At 34.7% G+C, this 20,071-nt stretch overlaps 1 protein-coding gene across 1 annotated transcript in view; it reads right to left on the bottom strand.

The window, feature by feature from the left end:
- Edil3 (EGF like repeats and discoidin domains 3) overlaps positions 1–20,071 on the bottom strand; it is a 451,612-nt gene that overhangs the window by 187,214 nt on the left and 244,327 nt on the right. Inside the window, exon 5 of the mRNA XM_005356525.2 lies at positions 9,246–9,359. Within this exon, the coding sequence (XP_005356582.1) occupies positions 9,246–9,359 (114 nt within the window). The remainder of the gene's footprint in view (positions 1–9,245; positions 9,360–20,071) is intronic.

A 20,071-nucleotide genomic window follows, 5' to 3' on the forward strand; every position in this document is an offset into this window, starting at 1 on the left:
TATATATATATATATATGTATATATATATGCCTGCAATAACAATTAGTGAATAAAAACGGACATGAATTTGTGGGAGAGCAGGTAAGGGCATGTGAATTTGACGTAAAGAAAGACTAGGAATCAAAGTTACTATATTATAATTTCAAAAATACAACAATTATAAATGAAAAGAAGATTATTAGTTAACCTAGAATACAGGAATAATTCTATTGGAAAAGGAGATGATATTATTAAGTTACTATTTAGTAGATAAGAAATAATATTTACACATGAGTCATCATCTAATAGGTGTTCACCTAAATCTGTGTTTATTTGAGAGTAAGAAAATGTAAAGTGAATTTTACTTGGATGGAGCCAACACAGCAATTTCAGAATTTTTTCTGAGTATAGAACTGCATTTTCCATGCTGGGTATTTTGTGGTTGGATAATAGTGACATGCATTTATGGACTTCCTTAAACAACTCTGGTTCTCTCCATTTCTTTTGTCAGAAAGTTTATTTTTTGCCCTACCCTAGTTTTCCTTGAAGTTTACTATTGCCCTCCCTGACTTTTCAATTCTAGTTCTTTTTATAGAATCATACTCAAGTTCAAGTCACTTTCATGTTGGATATTTTATGTGTCTGATTCTTTAGAGTTCCAAAAAGAAACATATTATTGACCAGATAAGGCTATTCAGGTAAGTACTATGAAATTTATTTTTACAACCGTGGCTGCTTTAATGTCTCTTTTGAGTTATATGCTCAGATTAACATGCCCCATAACCTGGGATCGTATCTGCGATTATTATCTCTGACTTACACCTGTGCAGTCTAGACACTCAATCCAGCATGCTTCTCCACCTACTGCTGCAGTTACATAAGGACCATTAATGTCTTGAGACTTTAATTTAGAAGTTCTTTCCTAAGGCTCTATTTTATTGACCAACTCTTTACAAACATGATCTTCCTTGTTCTTTCTTACTTTCATTTCTCTGATTATCATTTTGTTTTGATTTTAAGTTTTGAAATGAGATGTCATTTTGCCTAGGGTGGACTTGAATCCATGGTATATACAACCAAAGGTAACCATGAACTATTGAGCTTCTTGTTTCTACCTCCTTTGTGCTGAGGTGATGGGCACATGGGTCCACATCCAACCTTAGATTACTTTTTCATTGTGAAAACACACACACACACACACACACACATGCGTGCACACACACAGACACATATAGACACACTTCCTTTCTTAGCAATGCCATCCAGTCATCTCTGTTTTTAATTGTTTCTTAATAGCTGAGTTTTAATTAACATGATTGTAGAAGTATATTAATAGTATTTAGCTTTCTAAGAGGTCTTGACTGAAATCTATCATTTGCAACTTAACTTCTTTTAAACTTTAATACCAGTAAACAAATAAAGATATATTTACAACAACATTTTCTCCAGGGTTAGATAACATTTCTCATCCACAGGAAATGTAGTTAGCTCTTATTTTCACTTCATTTTATTTTTTGCATATGATTGATTCCCATGCAGTTAATATATCCCCGAAGTGCACTGTGCATGATGTGTACTGATTTTATTTAAAGCTGTGTTATACAGATCAAGAACTTTAATTAGTTTATTTGGGAATGAAAGGCACATCCATCCCAGTTGAAAGGATGGTACCAATCCAAATAGGGTGCTCTAGCTTCCATATCTGAATTTTGTCATCTAAGGGTTTCCAGGGGACAGGCCACATCTTTGTAACAATTAACCCTACTTTCTTCAGATGTCCTAATTACACTGGCAAATTCTACACACCCAGGCAGAAAGAAGTTCATTTTGTCTGCATCTCTCAGCAGATACAGATAGCCTTGATGTAGAATTGCACACATGGCCTTGGCACCACTGAAAGCCTTCGGTGGGAATCATTCATGCTGCTTCTGTCACCGTTAAATTAAGCTCCAGGTTGCCAGTAAAATTTATTGCACCTATTTGAAATCTGTGAGAGCTCTGAAAATAACTCTATCATTTGGTTTATTGCAGTTATTGAGGGACCATCTATAACCTTTCTCTGTCTGAAAAAGGCATGCACCCCTGCTGCTGGTGGTCATGATAGCACAGGAAATCATTGAGGATTTTGATCTAATTTCCTCATTATGAATGAACTCTTTCAGGCTCACAATGATCATCAGACCCTAAATTTGACGGATGTATACAAGAATGCCTGCCCATTACATGTAGAGGTTAATGTGCAATGTTAGTGCTTGGCAGCTAAAATCTGTCCTAAAAATTCTATTTTAACCATGTCTCAGGTTCTAGACTTGGAACAACTTCTTTTCTAATGATTTTCTTGTGTAATTTTTTCACTTTTGATACTACATATGCTTTAAGTTCTTTGATAGTTTCACATGCTACAAGTCCAGATGATAACTGTTACAATTTGGATTTATAATCTAAGAAAGGTAAATAAAAGGCTAAATTGATAATCCAAGACATCTACAGCGTAACAATAGAGGAATAGTGCCATAAATTAAAATTCAAAGTTATTGTATGGTATTTCATTCATCATTTACAACCCAATATTAAACTACAAAGAAATGAGAACGTGATTCAGTTTGTTAGAGGTATTTTCATGCGTTTTAGAAAGGTCTACATGAGCCAGTTGTTTATATTTCTTTCTCTTTTATCTCATTATCATTCTAAGGACCAGTGTATTCTTCTCCCTAAATAATACCTTTTGTAGGATATGAGATTTATGAGAGAACATGTATTATGGGAAGATTGTGGAAGCTCTGCATATAGGATTATGTCTGGCAATATACTGGCCTCACAACCACTCAGCCATTCTGTCTATAAATTCAACTCTATTACACTTGGTAAATTCCCACTTCCTTAACATGTGGGTCTGGTCTGCTGTTGGCCAAGGGACTGGTGCTTGGCCCTGTTCAGGGCCGAGGTCACCATGTTCCGCATTCTGCAACATGGTATGGGAGGAAATAGTAACCCAAACAGTGTGAACCCTAGTCATGGCACACTTTGATCTCTCAAAGGAATCTCTCCTGCCTGCCTAGGACCCATTAATGACAGTATGGGACAACCTTTTCTTGATGGAGTTGAAGGGGGAAGAATGGATCTGCAATAAAACACAAAATTCGTTTTTGTTTGTACAAAAACTTCCTGTATTCATATGGAAGGTACCATGTGACATGAACCTTTGCTCAGATCTGTGATGTAGATGTTGGTACAGGGAATGCCTCACTTAAAGCAATGCTTTGAGTATCATGGCTATTGATTTCATTGCAGGTAAGATCAGGTTGGGTGCTGTCTCACTGTGACACTAAAAGACCCCCACCCCCAGCTTGTTAAACAACTTAGCACCGGTAACACCATTTTGCAAGGCTTGTACTGAATATTCAGGGTTTTAACAAAGGGCAGTTTAGAAGCTGCCAAAACGAGATAGAGATACCTGTGGCTGGGCCGGGGGAGGAACGGTGAATACCCAGAAAGACACCCTGTCTGCCCTAGACAAGAGCCAAGGCAGCCTGTATCTGAATTCTCGGGAACCAGGGACCTTGTCCCGACTTGAACTCGGCCATATTCAAACTGACCAATGAAAACCCTGTAACTATGCATCTCGCTTCTGTAACCACGCTTCTGCTCCCTTTACCCTATAAAAACCCGCTACCCCAGCCTGACAGTGAGCCAGTCCTCCGAGATACTTGGACGCCCCAGGTACCTGTGTATCTGAATAAACCTCTTGCTGTTTGCATCCGTACAAGTGGCCTCACTGTTCCTTGGGAAGGGTCTCCACAGACTGAAAGACACTCTCTGAGGGTCTTTCAACACTAGACTATTCCATAATCACTCTGCTAATGAAAAGGTAACATTCATTGTTACGTCTTTTTTTGTGAATTTCTCAATTCCAATGTCCTTTAGCTTAGGTTAAAAACTACTTTCTTCTGGTTTCATCTAAAATGTTTATTGTGTAATGCTTTTGTCATAGTTACTCTTGTTTGATTCCATGACACTTGTCAGTTTTTATAATCAGAGTCTATATTATTCTTTCTCACACCGTTAATCTGTGTAATGCATGACAGTCGAAATTGATTCCATTCTGACTATTGTTGCTCCCCAGTCTCAGAAGGAAGGTAGCTGGATGTAATTAGAGAACAAATTAATTTATTCACAGATGTTATAAAACCTCATATCTATGTAGTCATGCCAAGAATGCTTCAAAAATCATTCGTCTCTGGTCTATTTAATCACAGATTTGAATGCAATCTGATTTATTTGCTTTTATTCATATTTAATGCTTTTCCAAATACTGATAATTTTTAAAAACCTTGTTTTATATACAAGTTATTTTGAAAATGTGGGAGCCTTTGTGTGACTCAGTTTCCATCTGGAGTCCATTCTGACTTATAAGTCATCTGAGTTCAAGCTTGCCTGCTCTGCTTTTTTCCAATAAACTTGAGGGTTATGGGAGACTTTTGATTTAGCCCATGGGAAAGAGCATTTTGCCCATGAGAAAAGAACAATATCTAGTCGAAAGTATACTTCTGACACCAAACCTCAGGAATATCAAAACAGAAAGTAAGACTGCTTTCAAGCATCAAATGCATGTTAGAGAGGAGGCTGCTCATTTAAGGACAGGAATGGCCAGGGTTAGATACTGACTGTGCCACGATTTGTCCTGCTTTTGTATATAAGCAAGCTCTAAAATAAACTCTGGGCCATTTGTCTTCTTGATTTGACCAGCAGGCTGCTAGACAGACTTCCCAATTCTATCCTATATCTTTTGTCTCAGTTTCTTTCATTTGCCTCTCCTTTGTCCTTAATGACTCTCCGTTCCAGGAACCCTCGCTGACTTTGTAAGAGCAGGCTCCTACATAAAAATATGCCTTTTATTTGTCTATTTGCTTATACATTCATCTTATAAACATATATTAATTGTACAGGTAAAGCAGTTCATTTTGGAATTTCCATACACATGTACTATACATCTATTAATTTACTATCCATTACTCTCCCTTATATCTTTCTCTACTCTTATTGGTAACTTTTCTCTTTCCTAAGTCATTCTAATATTATTAGTTTCCAGTTCACTTTCACCTTAGCAGTTATCAAGAAAACCGTTGACAACAAATGCTGATGAGAACTCATAGGAAAGGAAACTGTACACACACACCACACAGCCATACTACTCCTTGGGAGAGTATGGAGAATTAAGTGAGCATAACAACAGGGCCACAAGCCCAGCCACATTGCAAGACTCTTGTATTCTCAAGAGTCAAATCATGGAAGCAGCCTATTTACCTATCAACTCAAGAATGATAGAGAAAATGCAGTATATATAAACAACTAACTTTTACTCCACCATAAGGAAGAATTCATTTATGTCATTTACAGAGAAATCAATGGAAGTGGTGCTGTCTGATGACATACAAGAAAACCAAAAGAGAAATATAAAATTTCTCCAATATAAGATACAAGTTGTTTCAATAAATTTTTTTAAATACCAGTTTAAATAGATTAAAAACAAAATTACATATTAACAAAGTGTGCTATGTTTTAATGCATACATTTTTTATATAAGGTCCAAATCAGGTTATATATACCTCTTCATTAACTGCTATTTTTCTAGATGGAAACATTAATATAATCTAGCTATTTGAAATATTATATTATTGCTATTTCTAGTTACTCTAAAACATAACTGCTCTCCAGAACTTATTTTTCCTATCCATAACTTGTTACCTTCCTCCAGCTCTCCCACAATATCACATGCTAACCTATACCATTCTCAGTTCCATAGATCAGTCTTTTATGGTTAACAAATGTGTGAGGTTACATGGCCTTTGTCTGCCGGGATTATTTTACTGGTAGATTTCTTGAGTGCTATATATTATAATTCATAATATATTCATCTTTATGTTGTAAGAAGATACCACATTATTTACTCCAAATATATTGCTTATGTTTCCTTTTCACTAAGGTTTTTGAAAAAGAGCATTGGTATCTTAAAATAGTCACAAACATCCAAGCATGAATGAATAATTAAGGGTTCATGGTTGACTTTATATTTTAAAGAAGGGAAAAGATAGTTAACTGCTGTCTCCTGGAGTTACTTTATTTGGTTTAAGAGTATTTATCCTTATATAATTGGGGATGACTCAGTATTTTTTTTTTACCTCATGCACCTTAAATATCGAATCATCTGAGACATTATTGCTGTGTTCCACACACATTGTTCTCAATCACATATACTCAGTTACTAAGCATGGGTAAGTTGAGTATGTAATAAAAATAAATTAAATAAAGTTACATAGATATTTAAAGATACCATGAGGCTTCATTAATAATACCATTTTTAATAAGTAAAAAATCTTGTGACATTGTTTATAGTTTTTAATATAGATGTCTTACAAAATACTTGATATATGTGGCTAATACAATGTCCATTAGTAGAAATCAATTTGTAGATGAGGAATCTGAAGCTTAAGATGAGTAATTAACTCAGTTGTATAGTGAAAGGAATAGCAGAAAGGAAAAACTTGAATTCCAGTTCTATTTATTAGGGCAAAGTTTATGTTCTTGCCTCCAATATTGCCAAGACAACTTAAGGTCACTCCTCAAAGGCAAGTGCTTGAACATGTGTGGTGTAACAAACTCATCCTTTGTCCCACAAATGGCAGGAACATTATATGCAGGGTTGCAGGTTATGCAGCTGCAGCTAGCTGGGATTCAGGCCAAACTGTAGTTTACTAACCATGCAATACCTAAGGAAGTTACTCAATTAATCTCTAGCTTCATTCTCTCCATAAAGTGAAGCTGGAAATAGACAGAACCTATTTCAAACGTTGCTGAGAGGATTAAGTAAGTTGGTTTCTAAATTATGTAGAGGGGAGTTTGACACACAATGTGGCCTTATATTAAAATCAACATTATGATATGACTGCTGTCATTAAAAATTATTTCAAGATCACCAATCAAGTTCCAAAAGTATAACATGCATTTCACATGTATTTATAAAATGTTTGACCACTTTTAAACTGAGTAAACCAGTGTTGATAGAAAGATATTGGCATACACGCTAGTAGCAAAAAGACAAATATACATGTATAGAGAAGTAAAAAGTAGATATTATATGTACCTGGGTATTTGCATATACTAATTAATTTGTTAGTGAAGGTTCCAATTGTAGCTGCTGAAAATGAAGGCAAATAAACCTAGCTCTAAATTTTCAAAATTTGTTCACATATATTATGTTTTGTTACAATTATAGGTAGAATTATTAGAACAAAGGTTGATAGAGGCACCTACACTATTTTACTCATCTGCTATCTAGAGCAGGTTGGTATTCTGAAGCATTACCTTATTTCCTATGGAAGAGTTTGGTTTTGTTTTTGACCCCCATCACCCCAAATCATATGAGTCTCAATTCTTTTTTGGCATTATGTTCTGGAGTTATGAATTATAAGAGCTCTATGGGTAACTATTTTATCCATAAATAGTGTAGTGATGAAAATGCATTTTAGTGTCATTCCTGAAATTTAGTTATGTCCTATTTAAACATTCAAGATATGCATATGGTTATTGTGAGCTACAAAACCCAACAAATAAAATCAAGTCTGGTTCTTTTTTAGATTAGTTAACTAATATACTTTCAATTTCCATTGCATTATTTCAGCTTAAGTATCACATCCAGTTAAACACACATGACAAAACACATCCATTCTCATAAGGATGGGTTTATCATTACAGAACGTCATCATTTTTCTCCAAGCTGTTTATGAAGTTGGCCCCCTGAGCTCTTGAGCTTGTCATTTAAAATAATCAAGGGAAACTACACAAAGACTTTAATTAGAGGAATTTTGTGATACTTTAATAAATACAGGGACAACTAAATGATATTCATGCCAATCAAAAGTGATTTCATTAAGAATAAAGAACAATGAACTTTAATCAAATCTTGCAATAAATAAATGGAAAATAATACATGTTAAAGCAAGTGTGTTGTGTGAACTATATACAAATCTAAACTGAAATTATTTTGCCTTAATAAACAGCAACAAATACTATATTTAAAAATACCATTAGACAATTCTGATACCTGATAGGTAATTTTCATGTTAAACGTGGAGTGTTGCCTTATACTTATAAATGCTGATTGGCCAGACAAGTTGTATAGGCAGGAAAACTAGACAGGAAGTAAAAATGATGCAATGAGAACAGGAGAATTCTGGGAAGGAGGAATTCCTCCTACTCTTGCCCAGACTCTGAAGAAGCAAGATATGAGCTGCTCTGCTGAGAAAGGTACAGAACCAGGTGGCTAGCATAGATAAGAACAATGGGTTAATATAAGCTACAAGAGCTAATAAGTAGCCTGAGATAATGGGCAAATCAGTTTTATAACTTATAGAGATTCTGTGTGATTTTCTTTGGAGCTTGCTGGCTGTGGGGTACTGGGCGGGACATAAACCCCAACAAGCATGATACATCTTGTGACTTATGTTGTGAAAACTTGTGAAAACCATATGAAACATCAGCCTGAGTTTCTATAGCTAAACATCAACCTGCATTATTATTATAAATTTGAATTAAGTTATTGTGTTATTCAGAGTGCACAATATACATAAAATCAGCACCTTATGAAGTTTCCTTAATGGCCCAAATTATGAAATATTGTTATTGGTGTTATTATTTACAAAGGTTTACCTCAAGTTAAGCACCATTCCATTGATTACAGGCCTGTCACTCTTCTTTCCAACTTTAATTTAAAAAATTAACAATAAATTGTTAAGGAATAATTTCCTCCTACTTATTAACATTTTGTTAGCTATTAGTCCCAGATATCAGAACTCTACTGTCATAGGTTCCAAATTCTTGCTGGATTATAGTTTATCTCTGTATGTTAACTGAAACTGAGTTAATTTCCATTATATTTTCAATCCAATGCATCTCCCTTGGTTGGCATAAATTTCAGTGTTATGTATATCGATATGTGAAATGGGAGCAATGCAGAAATAAGCCTGGGTGTGTGATGAGAAGCCCCATTCTTTTCAGATTATGCATGTTGCATCTCCATGTCTCTAGACTGAATAACACCCCCAGAGAATATGTGTGTCAATAAGAACACATATGCAATGAGTCACTTCAATCAACCATGCATTCTCAAAGCAGATGATAATAATTTAGGTTCATATTCCATTGGAAATGTAGACTTAAGAAGTGAAAGCAGGTTTATGTATAAATGTAGTTACATTATAACACTTACTATGTTGACAGTTTCTTCCCATATATTCTCCTGGGCATTCGCAGGAATAGTTAGCAACGAGGTCTGTACATATTCCACCATTTCTGCAAGGCTCAGCTTCACATTCATTTATATCTGAGGCAGAAAGAACAAAAGAAGAGAAGTATTGACACAAATGTGTGGATATTAGAAAATGTAAGCATGTTACTCTTTTGAGTTTATGTGCACAGCTTTTAGAACACAAATACGGCTTAAGCCAGCATTTTATTTAAAAAAATAGATCAATTTTAAATAGAATTGAGAATCTATGCAAGACCAACAGACATAAGCCATTCCACAGTTCTAAAAAAAATATGATTAGTTTGGGGAAATATTTGGTGCATCCTTAGAATTAAATCAAACAAATTAGCCCTGATAGAGAAAAATTGGTTTCTCTTACAAGATTTCAAATCTATCCTGCAGCAATAACTGCCAATTAACACTGTCTCGTTTCATCTTAATTCATTAAAATTCTAACTGACAGAGAGGTTTTAGTTTCTAAATAGTTTGTCTTTGATGAGAAGCAAATTAGAGTTAATAGCTAAAGCTCATTTCATGTAAAGTATAATAAGTGTAAATGATGATCGCTTCCTAATCTCATTCATGAGTTTCTAAAGTTAGGTTGGCTAGAGGGACTTACCTTTGCTATATCATCACTACATGATGTAAAACCATGCAAAACAGAAACCATTTAATGATTTACACTAATATCCATGATAGTTTTAAACAACAGAAAAAGTAATGTGAGTTTTTAAAACTTTTTCTTTACGTGTATTTGTGTGTGTTTGCATGTAAGCTTTGTGAGTGATTTGATTACACTGTATAAAGATATGTCACTGTGTGGTTTAATAAAAGGTCGAATGGCCAATAGCTAGGCTAGATGTATAGTCAAGACTGTTGGACAGTGAGAGTTCTGATAGGAAGAAATGCAAAGTCACTAGCCAGAATACAGGGAGCAAGGCACCCAGGAAGAGAGATAAAAGTCACGAGTCATGTGGCAACACATAGATGAATAGAAATGGGGTAATCTTAACAAAAATAAGCTATAGGTCAGAGTTTTATAATTAATAAGAATTTCTCTGTGTTTTCTTTTTTAATTTACTTTTTTTGCGAACTGGCAGCCCAAAGAAAAAGCCTATTACCTATGGTATCCAACATCTGGCCACATATATCCACATAAGGCCTAAGAAAGTTTACAAAAATCTTCAAAACATAGAGTCAATTGATGCTTACTGATGACATCAGTCACTCCAGTGGGCAACAAACAGAGGTTTGACTACCACCTGCTGTCTGTGGGCTGGAGCCGGTGACCAGTACCATGCACTAGTACCATTTGCTAAGCTGAGCCATATGGTTTCTGACATAGCCAGTTTTAGATTTGTTTCATGTACTCAGTTAAGACTGATCCATACTTTAAAGACCTCTAAACAGGTTACAGTGTCTTTAAAAAATGTATGGGGGTTTAAAAAAAGAAAAGAAAAAAAATGGGTATAGAAAGTCATTGAAAAATTATTTTAAAAGTAAAATATAAGATAAGAATTTAAAAGATAGAATAAAATACAAAAAGGAAAAGCCACATTAAGATGGAAAACACAGAGAGTCTAGAGCCTATATAGTGTTTTGTTCACTTTGAAGTTCTGAATGCTAATGAGCAGAAAAGAACAGATGCTGAGAGATATTGGACTGTGGAAGGGACTGCTGAATTAAAACAGCCTAGAAACTTTGGTAATGCATTAATTTAAAAATGGAAGTCCAAAAATGTATTGCATTGGGGAAAAGGTTTTGCTTTTATTTTCACAGAAAATGTAAATCTTTGGTTTTTATTCAGGTTAAAGATGATCGAGTTTGAGATGTAAAGACTTCCTGAAAATTGTAATTATAGACATTAAAAAAAACCTAAAAAAACTATGAGAGGTGATGCATATTTTACCTGTTCAAAAATAAAACAAAAAGTCATCTTTGGCTGGTGTGTGTACAATATAGAATCCTAACTTGTGTCAATGCAGATATGTATGTAACCTTTAAATGTTTGTTTGTTTTCAGATCCAAGGAACATGGAACCAATAAAAATAGGTGGCCCAGGTACTCCAGTCTCTCAGAGTACCTCTGTTGCAGTTTCCTCAGAGTTCTGGTTCCAGAAAAGTTTCAAGGCTTCTGGCTGAGATGGTCTAACCTCACAGACTATTCTAGCAAGGACTACAGATAAACCTTGCACTTTCCCATTCCACAGAGAATAGACAACAAATGTTATGGCTAGTTTTTGAAGGTCATGGTCATTAACGAAGTTTTCTCAGGGTCTTTTCAAGATGCCATTACTCCTACTCAACAGGAAGTACCCAGTTGTTACTGACTATGATCAGGAATAATGTTTAACAAAGGAGATTAGATTAAAGGATCTTTTTCTGAAGGTAAAAATGGAGAATACATTAGAGAAATGATGGAATAAAATGGTAAATTATTGCATCTAATTTTGGGCAACCACTAGTATCAAATATTTTACATTGGTATGGATTTTTATATTGATGGAAATTTAAAGTTAGTTTTATTTTACTGTGTGTATGTTTCTACTCTTGTTTAAAGTATACAACTCATTAAAAAATGTAAAGTTTTAGTCCTTGAAATCTATTTAAGATATTTTCAAAAGACATGTCATCTATATCAATCAAATTTATAGTCAAATTAAATATGTTTTCAAGGTCATACAGAGATATAATTTAGATAAATATTTCAAACACTTGAAGACCTACAGAATATGGAGTTTAAAATGTCATAGCAAGATAAGGCTTTTCATCACAGCAAAGAATGTCTGCTCCTGGCAGCACCAGTTTACTTCAAAAAAGAATGACAAACATCAAAAAATATTCATGTGGAATTTAGTTTTATTGTGGCAAAAGCTAACCACTTGGCAAGAAATTTTTCTTGCCTCTATTACTGACAGTATGCTATTACAAGCAGTACACAAAAGAAAGATTCTGCTAAACTTTACCAAGACAAGGTGAAACAGTCCTTCAAAATTTCTGCTTTATGGAAAAGTCTGTTTTATTTAGTCGTATAGACTGAATATGGATGCCCCAATACTACAGGAAACTTGGGGGAGATTACCCAGACCTTCAGATGTCTCTGGCATTTCTTAGTTGTGGAAGATTCTTGTTCTGCACTTTCTATTTTTTTTAGGCAATATTATATCCTTCTGGGGTCTTAGACAAAGTAGCAGACTAGATACTTATAGATTTCCTTAATTATGATAGAAGGTAAATTAGGTATAAAACATTGTTCTCACCAAGATAAAATTAATAAGAGTAATTTTTTCTGAATTTGCCAAATGCCAATGGATGGAATGGGCATTGCAAATGTAATTATAACCTGATAATTACTCTTATTGTATATAGTTTTACCATGTTAGAGTTAAAACCCTTTCCTTTATAATTAGAAAAAAAGGGAGAAATGTTGTGAAATTTTTGATTATACTGTATAAACATGTGTCACTGTGACTGGTTTAATAAAAGTTAAGTCACTAATAGCTAGGTAAGAGGTATAACCAGGACTTCTGGACAGAGAGAGTTTGATGAAGAAGAAAGGTAGAGTCATCAGCTAGTCACAGAAGAAGCAAGACATGCAAGAGAAGAGAGAAAAGTCACAATTCATGTGGCAACACAAAAATGACTAGAAATCAGTTAATTTAATTATAAGAGCTGATTAGGAACAAACCTGAACTATAAGTCAAGATTTCATAATTAATAAGAAGTCTCCCTGTCACGATTTTGCATTTAAGTATAGTGTGGATCTTAGCTAGAAGAGGGTTGTGGGTTTCCTAGACTTAATGTATTGTAAGGAAAGGGCTGCTTGTTTTTCCCTTGGCTAGCTTAGCCCCAAAATAACCACACAGAAACTGTTTTAATTAAAACACTGCTTGGCCCTTTAGCTCTAGGCTCTTATTGGCTAACTCTTACATCTTAATTTAACCCATTCCTATTAATCTTTGTATCACCATATGGCAGTGGATTACCAGGTAAAATTCCCAGCATCTGTCTCCAGTGGATCCATGGTGTCTCTCCTACTCTGCCTCTCTTCCTCCCAGCATTCAGTTCTGCCTCCCCCACCTACCTAAGTTCTGCCCTATCAACTAGGCCTAGGCAGTTTCTTTATTCATTAACCAATGAAAGCAACACACAGAGAGATCTCCTATACCACTTATGAGCAATTGTGATCCTGCTGATGCGGGTGCTGAGAACACTGTCATATTTCCTGGAAGGATAGCAAGATGCATCCCTGAAACATCATTCCACTGTATTTTCTTTGTTTATTCAATCTGATAAAATTCTCATTTTTTGGTCATATCACAATTTTAATTATTTATAGTGTGACGAAAATCATTGCACTCTGGTGTTGTGAGAAGTCTTTCAACCTTTAAGATACTGGCCCACTTTGGGCATGGTCTTGTATACTATATAAGTACAGATGAATAGTATGCAAGGCCTTTTTGCTGCTGGATTCAGTTCCAGTTCCTAGGCATGAGGACTGTGAATTGCCCCCCTACTGTGAGTTTTTCCCCAAATAAATAAACCTTTGTTATACTCCATTCTGGGATATTTTGGAACTCTTTGTTGTTAGTACAGTTTATAACAATGATCTGTTTTGGCTACCCTGAAACTAGCCAGAATTTTTTCTCTGTATCATATTTACTGAAAATTATCTTTGATGATATTATGTCAATGACTGATAAATCAAAGCTTCATTTATAAGAATGTATCATTTCTTTCATGAAGTAAGATACAAAATGTTATTTCTTTATATACAGAAATATATCAGAATCTAAGTACTTATACCTGAACAAGACCAAATAAGAAAAAAATAATTTGATTTTGGATTTGTGGGCACAACTTAATAAATGTAAATGAGGACAAGATATAGATGGTATTTCCAATCAGGAGACCATTAAAAATAAGAATTCTGAGGATATGAAATTGTATTTATGTGTACAAGCCTTCCACATTTGAAAGGAGTGTGGGTATCCCAAAGCTAAAGAAATAAGGAAGGGAACCGATTACAAGAACCACTTGTTGTTTCCTAACCTAATTTGATCCTATGTTTTAACTCTACAGACTTAGAACAGAGCAGAGCAGTGTCCTCTTATACTGCCAGTTTAGCTTGTGCTAAGGAAATCTTTCTCCTGTGGATTTGCTAAATAAACAGGGCAACAGTGGGGATCAATTTCAGGTGACATTAATAGCTATAACATATAATTTTATTTTTGAATATAAGACATTGAATATGTTCATTGTAAGTTTCAAATACCCCACAGCAGCTAAATTATACATTGTTAGTGCTTTAACTTTTAGAAGAATTGAATTTTCACCACCAACAATGTAACGATAACCAGTTTTTTATGTTAGCAAGATGGACACACACTGCTCTCTTTGTTTTGCCAAGTCTCCCAGATGTTTGTAAAATAAATAGTCTTATCAATATGTGAATGTGAATCAAAGAGACAAATAATATTTTAAAACTTTCAACTATAGGTAACTTTAAGGCATATTGATAACTAATAACAAAACAAGTTATAATTAAGGTCATCCGATTCTTCAAATAAAGTCAACATAATTATCCAGAGATTAAAATCATATAGTTGTATCTGCTGATCTCAAAATGTTCTATAGACATTACCCAACTGTGACAAGAAAGGGTACTTTCAAAATTTAAATGTATACTTTCTAGGTTTTTAAAACACAAAATGCCTTCAAATTCAAATACATAAAAAACCTTAAATAAATTATATGCTTAATACAATAGAAAATTTAGCAAATCAACCCACGTGTCCTTATCTAGTAACATTCAGGAATAAAGAGCAGGCAGCAATTATGCAGAAATGCTTATGTATTAGTGTAATGCAGCTCTTTTGTTGATGGTGGCTATTTGCATTGTGATTAACACTGCAAGCAGTCTAAATGAAAACTGACCTCAATTTGTGCAAATCATGTTTAATTAAAGACTAGATAGAGATGTTCATGGGATACAATGTAGTGAAATGAAAATTAAATCTGTATAATAGATTGAAGGTATTTATTTTTGTCACAGATCAAATCATTATCATTTTCAGAAAAAAAGTCCACATCTATTTTCAATATAGTGAAATAGGGATTATATTTGTTTCTAAGAAACACATGACACTGTAGTCATTACCTTTCATAAATAAAGATTGCCATACCCAATCACATTTACAGTTCAAGTATAATAATAATAACTAAGCTTCCATGACTACGTTGTAAGAATATTTAGTAATTTCATAATATATTTCTAATAAGGTAAAGAATCTGACTTCTAAAAACACAAAACTTTGCTATTCAACATTTTTGAATAGTACATGGGTGTGTTTGGCACACAGAGAACATAATATATATGAATTTTTATATTCCCCATAGAGTATCATTAGTACCCAGTGACCATGATGCACACACAATTTCAGATGACTCATCTTTCTGAGTTTCCCATGAGAAACTGAGAGTTTTCTCATGAAGTACCTTTGCCTTTTCTTGTGGCCCCTTTCCTATTTTCTGTTTGTTTTATTTTGCTTTTTGATAAAGAAAAAAAGTAAATGAAAATGAGAAGGTCTGAGAAAATGAACAGTTGGATTTCCTTAAAATAAAACAATGATTTTTACGTAATTACACAGGCTCATTCATATCAACATAATATAAGATCCTTAACCATGGTTATATGCTTATTTCCTGTAGCCCTGTAAATGCCGGTAGCTATGATGGCTAATCTTGGTTGTCAAGTGGATTGGATCTATAATCAAATAAGGCACACACTACTGCACAAGTCTATAAGGGTATGTTCTGAAAAAAATCATCTGAAGTGGAGACCATCTTCTAGATGACAGTGCCTTCCAAATGGGTGACCACATAGAAAGAGGTCCAAGGTAAGAGTGCTAATTTTTTGACTGCCTATTCTCACTCCTTGTTAGTGAAAGCACACATCCTATTGCCTGTTACTGGAATCTTTCACTGACATCAGTACATAGTTGGTCTTCTGACATTAGTACAAATCTCACAGTTCTCCAGAAATCCTCCCCTCAACACCACCAAATTTAACACCACCCTATCCTGTGGACTGAGCAGTTATTGGATTTGCAGTTACCAGATGAAGAAAGCCACTGTGGGATTAATTTTGCAAGTACATCTAACACATCTTCTCAATAAGTGTTTATTTGATTTGTTTCTAACTTTAAGAAAGAATGAATATTCAGTGTACTTGTTAGTGTTATTATTATTATGGTAAGACACTATGAAGAAAAGAAGGACGGAGAATATGAGAGTTTATTTTGCTTTAATTTCCATATCATATTTCATCACTGAAGAAAGTCAGGCTAGGAACTGAACCAGGGTATGAATTAAGAGGTAGGAGCTTATGCAGAGGTGGTAGAGGAATGCTCCTACTGGCTTGCAATTCATGTCTTGTTCAGCATGCATATGTAGGATTCCCCTCTGTATGCTGTGAATACCATTGGTTAATAAATAAACTGTCTTGAGCCTGCACAGGGCAACATAGTGGTAGGTGGGGAAAACTGAACTGAAAAATTACAAATTGGTGTCCCAATGTATGCCAGCTAAATCCACATAAAACCTAAGAAAGTTTGATTTAATTGATACAGTTTCTGTGTGGTTATTTTGAATCTGGGTTGCCAGAAATGAACAAGTGGCTTCCTTACTATAGTATACTATTTTGCAGAACCCAGAACTGCCATGCCAGGAGCAGACACACCCACAATCACTAATTAAGAAGATGCCCTTCAGTTTTGTTTATGACCCGATCTTAAGGAAATCAAGGATTAGTCTTCTCCAATGATTCTAACTTGCATAAAACTAACTAGTGCATATGGTAACCAGGTTCTGAGTATTTATAGTCAATCTCACATCTATCATCTATCTATCTATCTATCTATCTATCTATCTATCTATCTATCTATCTATCTATCTATCTATCTATCTATCATCTATCTATCTCTATCTATCTACTATCTTTCATCTCTCTCTCTATATATGTATAGTTATATATCTTTCTACATAGAGATTATAATCTTTAATTGTAGTCACCTGTACAAATAAAATAAAATTCCGTAGTTTCAACATACAGTGCCACAGAATATATATATACATATACATATATATATATATATATATATATATATTGCCCTGCCCCCTTGAATGGAATTTACATATCTTGGATTTGTTGGTGCTTTTTAGGGGCAGAAAATTACTCATACATTTCCTTTCTGTATATTTAGGATTAGCTGTAAGGGATTTTGCCCTGAAACCACCATTCCCTTTATTCCATTTGAAATCAAGAATCTTCTTATTTCTTTATGCACAAGCGTTGATCTAACATTAATTTCCTCATACTCCACTCCCCTCAAACTGTATATTTTGTATTTCTTTCTGTCTTGCTTGCTCTTTTTTTCATTGCAGACCTGCATATGGGTGACCATTAATAACCATGTGGCAGAGCCATTTTTCTGCTAGCTTAAAATCTCTGCCGACAAAATTAGCCCCCAAAACTTCAACTTAGCCTCAGGCAGATTCTTAAGGCAAGGATCAAAAGTTGCCATATTCTTTGTCAAAATATCACAAGTCTCTAGCCTAGCTGTTAAAATTTTTCTCCCTGAAGCCTTTGCTCACATCACTGCTATATTCCAGTGTGTTACTAGGCTCTACTTCCTAGTAACTAGGAAGACCAATTAAACCCCGCTTAGAGTGTTCAATCACTTTCCCTGTCTAAAGTCCCCAAATATTTTTTACTCCCCCAAAAGCAGAACGATCAAGTTTGTTAGTGCAACTTCACCCTTCCTATTATCAACTTATGTCTTAGTCACTTTTATGGTGCTATTATATGACACCACAACCAAGGCAACTTAATGAAGAAAGAGTTTAATAGGATCTAACATTTTCAGATCTTTAGAGCTCATCACTATCCTGGCTGGGAGCTAGGTTTCAAGCAAGCAGGTAGTCATTATGCTAGAGTAGGAGCTAAGAACTTACATCTTGATCCATAAGTATGAGACAGTGAATGAAAGTTGGCTAAGACCTGGGACTTTATGTCTAAAATCCCCCTGCACTAGTGAGAAAACTCCTTTAACAATGGCATGCCTCTTAATCTTTCCTAAACAGTTCTACTAATTGGAGACCAAGTATTCAAACATATTACTCTATGATGATCATTCTCATTCAAACCCCCACAGTCAATATGAATACTGATCTTTGGAGAGTTCATCTTATATATACCAATACTCTGAGAAGTAGTTAGCTATTCCTTGTATTCTTAGCCTGAGTATTTTTCTTGTGTATTTTGTGCAAACAATTACCTAAAGCCTGGAGTGCCTGGATGTCAATTAACGTTGGAAAACAAAATTGCATTTGATAGTTCCTTACTCATGCCCTTCAAAGTCAATAGATGATATACTAATACTTTCTTGTAGCAAAGATATTTTGAGTTGTTGGTTCAGTGGCTTAATGTAGGAGGGGCAGGAGAAAAGCTGCTGAGATACACTGCCTTAAAATGTAAATGGAATATAGTTTCAGAGAGCAAGGAGGATAAGCTCCTTATAGAAGAAAGGATGGTTGACAAGTTAGTGGGCTGGGAAAGGATGAGTGATGGATGGCCAACAGGTAAGCAGGGTGGAAAAGGGTGACTGATGTCTATCTTAGGGTTCATGGCCTAAGTTTGGGTGAGATGACCGAATGGGAGGGAAGGGCAGTGGTCTCAAAGATTGTCTTTCTAAATTTCTGGTTAGAACTCCAAGTAGCTCCAGTATGATGCAGTGTGGTAGTGGCTAATACAGGAGCAAGCAGGGGAAGGGAGCTGACTCTGGAGTTTTCTTAAGTTGTTTGTATCAAGTTCTTGTAGATACTTTCTGGTAGGCACTAAGAACCCATGTGCATAGCTACATTTACTTTGCTAACTTTGGATAATTGTATTTTAAGTACTGTGCACATGTTCATTCTAGAATACAAATCAGTTTGGGGAAAATCTGTTTTATTTTCTTTCTTGGTTGATATCTAGCCTTTCTTCTCCATGTATATACTAAGCCCTAAAATGTTTTTTTAAATTTATTTATTATGTATTCAGGGTTCTGCCTGCATGTACTCCTGCAGGCCAGAACAGGGCACCAAATCTCATTACAGGTGGTTGTGAGCATTTGTGGTTACTGGCTTTATGGGAGCCTAGTCTTTGTGGGATGCTCACCTTCCTAGACCTGGATGGAGGAGGGAAGACCTTGGACTTCCCACAGGGCAGGGAACCCTGACTGCTCTTTGGACTGGAGAGGAAGGGTGAGGGGAATAGGGGGAGGAGGAGGGAAATGTGAAGAGGTGGAAATTTTTAAGTAAAAATAAATAAATAAGAAAAATAAAAAAATCAATAATTTTGGAAGTTATATATTTGCATATAATATCAACATCCAGGAATTTAATAAACTTTTTGTTTATACTATGGATGATAATCTGCAAGGCTTATGTGGGTTTTTTGATACATCCATTCATTTACTATTGAGACTTAGCTTTGTTTTTCATATTATGTCCTTAAGAAAATAGTTTGAAAACAGAGCCAAAAATGAGGCACTTTTAGAAATGATACTGTCTTTAATTATTAACATTTAGCTCACAGGATTAATGTCACTAAAAATTAAAAGTTAGCTGAAAAAATTAATACCATTGAAAAAGTAATATTAATTGGACAGACAAAATTCAATCCATGTCAAAGGGTGCTGAGAAATTATCTAAAAGAATTTATACTGTTGAATTTGACAATTGAAA

Source organism: Microtus ochrogaster, chromosome 19, assembly GCF_000317375.1.
Source record: "Microtus ochrogaster isolate Prairie Vole_2 chromosome 19, MicOch1.0, whole genome shotgun sequence".
NCBI lineage: Eukaryota > Metazoa > Chordata > Mammalia > Rodentia > Cricetidae > Microtus > Microtus ochrogaster.